Source organism: Mercurialis annua, linkage group LG5 (assembly GCF_937616625.2).
Source record: "Mercurialis annua linkage group LG5, ddMerAnnu1.2, whole genome shotgun sequence".
Classification (NCBI taxonomy): Eukaryota; Viridiplantae; Streptophyta; class Magnoliopsida; order Malpighiales; family Euphorbiaceae; genus Mercurialis; species Mercurialis annua.
In genome coordinates, this window is record NC_065574.1 from 8,452,855 (window position 1) to 8,456,136 (window position 3,282).

The following is a 3,282-nucleotide window of genomic DNA, read 5'->3' on the forward strand; positions in this document are numbered from 1 at the left end:
GCTAAAAGGTCGGATTTTTTTGAAGTATTAGGCCATTAATCTAACATAACTAAATAGATTTCACCAATGATCGATGCTGAATATAAAATGCATACTTTTGCCTTGTTTCTCTTTCTATTCTTTAGATGCTACTAGTCTACTTATGTAGACTTTGACCTTTTCTTTTTCTATAATATGAGTTGAAAAATAAATAATTTATTTAAAAATTATTCAATTTATTAGCAAATACAACTACAAATTATGAAAACTAAAAACTAAATTAGGGAAGGAAATCAACCAAATTACAAATTAAAAGTGATTTCGTTTCCTTTTTCAGGGAACATACTAGTTTTAATTAGAGAAAGATTAATAACTGAGTAATTAGGGAGTATTTATTTAACTAATTATTTCAACGAGCGGCCACCGATTCAACAACCGATTCCGTTTTAAAAAATACCGAACTGAACAACAGAACAAGCTTCTCAAAATGACAGCAAACATGCCCAAATTTCCAGTAAAAACATAATTTGGACAAATCTCTAATCTTTTACAAATCTACACCCCTAAAAAAATAAAATAAAAAGGGTAAACTTAAACTAAAAAATTTGTACAGGGATTAATAAGAACATTCCATTCTATGCACACGATCCCTTAAAATTCCATTATAAAGAGCAATTCTATTAGCCGGAATTTCATTTCTGCAAATTCTTGAATTCTCTTCCTCTTTCTTCTGTCTTCTGTACTCTTCTCCTCTTCCTTTAGTCTCCTTAACATTTTCCGCAAATTTTACTCTCTTCTTCATTTTCTTTTTCTCTTTTTTCTTTTCCTCTACATAATCAAGAAACATATTCAAGAAACATAACCGATAGGTTATTAAAAAAAACAAGAAAAAATACCAGTTGCATACCTGAAATTAATAAGCAAGAACGTAGAGTAGATGATGAAGATGATGATTTATCTTTAGAGAAGGCAAGAAACAGAACAGTGGTGGAAACCAGCATGGCTGTAGCTAAGACGACGCCTTGAGAAGCTATGATCATATTATTTCTTGATTAAAAAAACAAGAATATTTTATTATGGTTTAGAAGAAAAAATAGAATTAAAGAAGGTGGTTGGGGTTGAATGAGAAGTTTGTGTAGAAGAAAGATGAGTTGTGTTCTCTTTTTATATAATAAAATTATATATAAATACACCCGCGTGGCAGCTCAGCTTAAACGACTTGGTTCGGGCTCCATTTTTAAGAATAAGATGAGTAACTTTATGTGAGGAAAATGGTCAAACCGTCAAACTATAATTTGTTTTTTTTGTTAGATTCTTAACTGATGTTGCACTTGCAGCCTTGCAAGTACTTAGGTATAGATTTCAAATAAATCCAATTTCTTTTTGTAAAGTAATAAATCCATTTTAGAGTTCCCCAACTATACAATTTTAATATATCAGTAATTGTATTTTTTATTTTTTATTTTCTATTTTGGCCATTTGGATTTTTTAAGGGACTGAAAAAATAACTCAATTATTGAAAAGGTGAAAGTTTAAGGATTCAATTATTAAAAAAACTACTAAAAATTTAAAAATTCAATTGATCAAAAAATAGAAATTTAGAGACTGGAGAAAACAATATAAAAAATGAAAGACTAGATAAACAAAAATCATATACTTTAAGATATCACGGAAATATTATGAAAAAAAATGGATCTATTTTTATATAAACTTTAGAAGCAGTAAGACAAAAGGAGTAATTGATATTTTAACTAATGATTTTTTTTAATAAATTTAGTCTATCGCTTTATTTATGGACTTTGTTGATCACTTTAAAATTTTAAAACGATGCCACCAGTAATTCTATTTGCTAAACTTTTACAAATTTATTATTATATTTTAAAGTGATCGACTATCACTAAGAATAGGGGTATCAAAATGGGTTGGCAACGTGTCGTGTTGACCCGCTTTGTTGACACGATTAGGGTCAACACGAATTGTCAAAACTTTCAACCCTAATACGACACGAATTTTAAACGAGTGACACGATACGACATGATTAACACGTTAAAATAAACGGGTAACACAATTAACACAATTACACAACTAACACAATACGACTAACACAAACCATTTAATATTTAGAAATATTTAAACCATAAAAATATAATTTTAACCTCAAATTTATCAATTAATACTCTAATTATAAAAATTTAATATATAAAATTAATTATAAATTGGTATAATTAAGTTTAGTTAATTTATTTTTATTTTATAAAAAATTTTAACTATTTTATTTCTATATTATTATAAATAATAGTATAATTTGTCAAACGGGTTAGATGGGTTCGCGTCTCGATCCATTTATTTCGTATCATAAATAGGCTGACACGTTTATGATAAGCACTTGCTAAATTTCAATCTGGATTCGCCAAATTTACGTGTTAGATGAATTGTGTTATCATATCATAATCTGTTTAAAAAAAAAGGAGTGAAATGTGAAATTTGGTTTAGTAAGAAAAGGGGTAAAGAATGAATGGATGGAAGGAGAGACTGAGAAGAGAAGGAAGGCTTTGGGTTTGTTTTGTGACCCACACGGCAATACCACCAAATGGCTAATTTCTCATACGCATTTATTAGCTATGCGGTCAACTTTTATTTATTTGGGGTTTCTAGAAACTAAGTACATTGGTGGAAGATGTAGAGTCTAATAAATTTGAATTATAACTCAAATGCATTGGATATATTCTACTAGATTGTAAATTCAATTTTTTCCACAAACTCTCTCTTTCTCTAATTATTAAGAAATAATCAATTATTTATATTATATTTTTTAATCATTATTAATTATCATTTAATTTAATATAAAATTTAATGACAAAATTAGCTTTTTAAAATTTATTTATAGTATTAAACAAACAAATGGCTGTTTACAAAATAAGTTAAAAATGTTAAAAATACTTACATATATTAATTAAAAATATAATTAAAGTTAATTAAAATAACTAATTTAATTTAATTTAAAATTGATTATCAGTTACTGGTATTACTGCTATTTACATTCACTGAATTTTGAGTGTATTTTTTCATATATTCAAATTTATATAATTAAAATATAGATGCAATCTCAAATTTGCTTATCATAATACCTTGTTCTAATGAAAATAATTTCATTGAATTGGGTGAAAATTCGTTAATATTTCTTCCGTCTCGTTTGATGGAGTTTTATTCTTATATAAGATTAATTACATATAAAATCACGACCTTTACACCAAGTTTTAAAAATAAAATGACCTTTAAAATGTGTTAAGCACAGACACCATC

At 26.8% G+C, this 3,282-nt stretch overlaps 1 protein-coding gene across 1 annotated transcript; it reads right to left on the reverse strand.

The window, feature by feature from the left end:
• Window positions 1–345: 345 nt before the first annotated feature.
• On the reverse strand, window positions 346–1,194 carry LOC126682354 (uncharacterized). Its single transcript, XM_050378007.2, has 2 exons — window positions 887–1,194; window positions 346–807 (listed from the first exon to the last, which is right to left on the reverse strand). The coding sequence occupies exons 1-2, from the start codon at window positions 1,017–1,019 to the stop codon at window positions 596–598; spliced, it is 345 nt and encodes a 114-aa protein (XP_050233964.1). The 5' UTR covers window positions 1,020–1,194; the 3' UTR covers window positions 346–595.
• Between the last annotated feature and the right edge of the window lie 2,088 nt (window positions 1,195–3,282).

Coding starts and splice junctions, on each gene's coding strand:
- LOC126682354 (XM_050378007.2), bottom strand. CDS start 1,019: ATGATCATAGCTTCTCAAGGCGTCGTCTTAGCTACAGCCATGCTGGTT. Junction 808..886: donor TTCTTGCTTATTAATTTCAG/GTATGCAACTGG, acceptor TTGATTATGTAG/AGGAAAAGAAAAAAGAGAAA.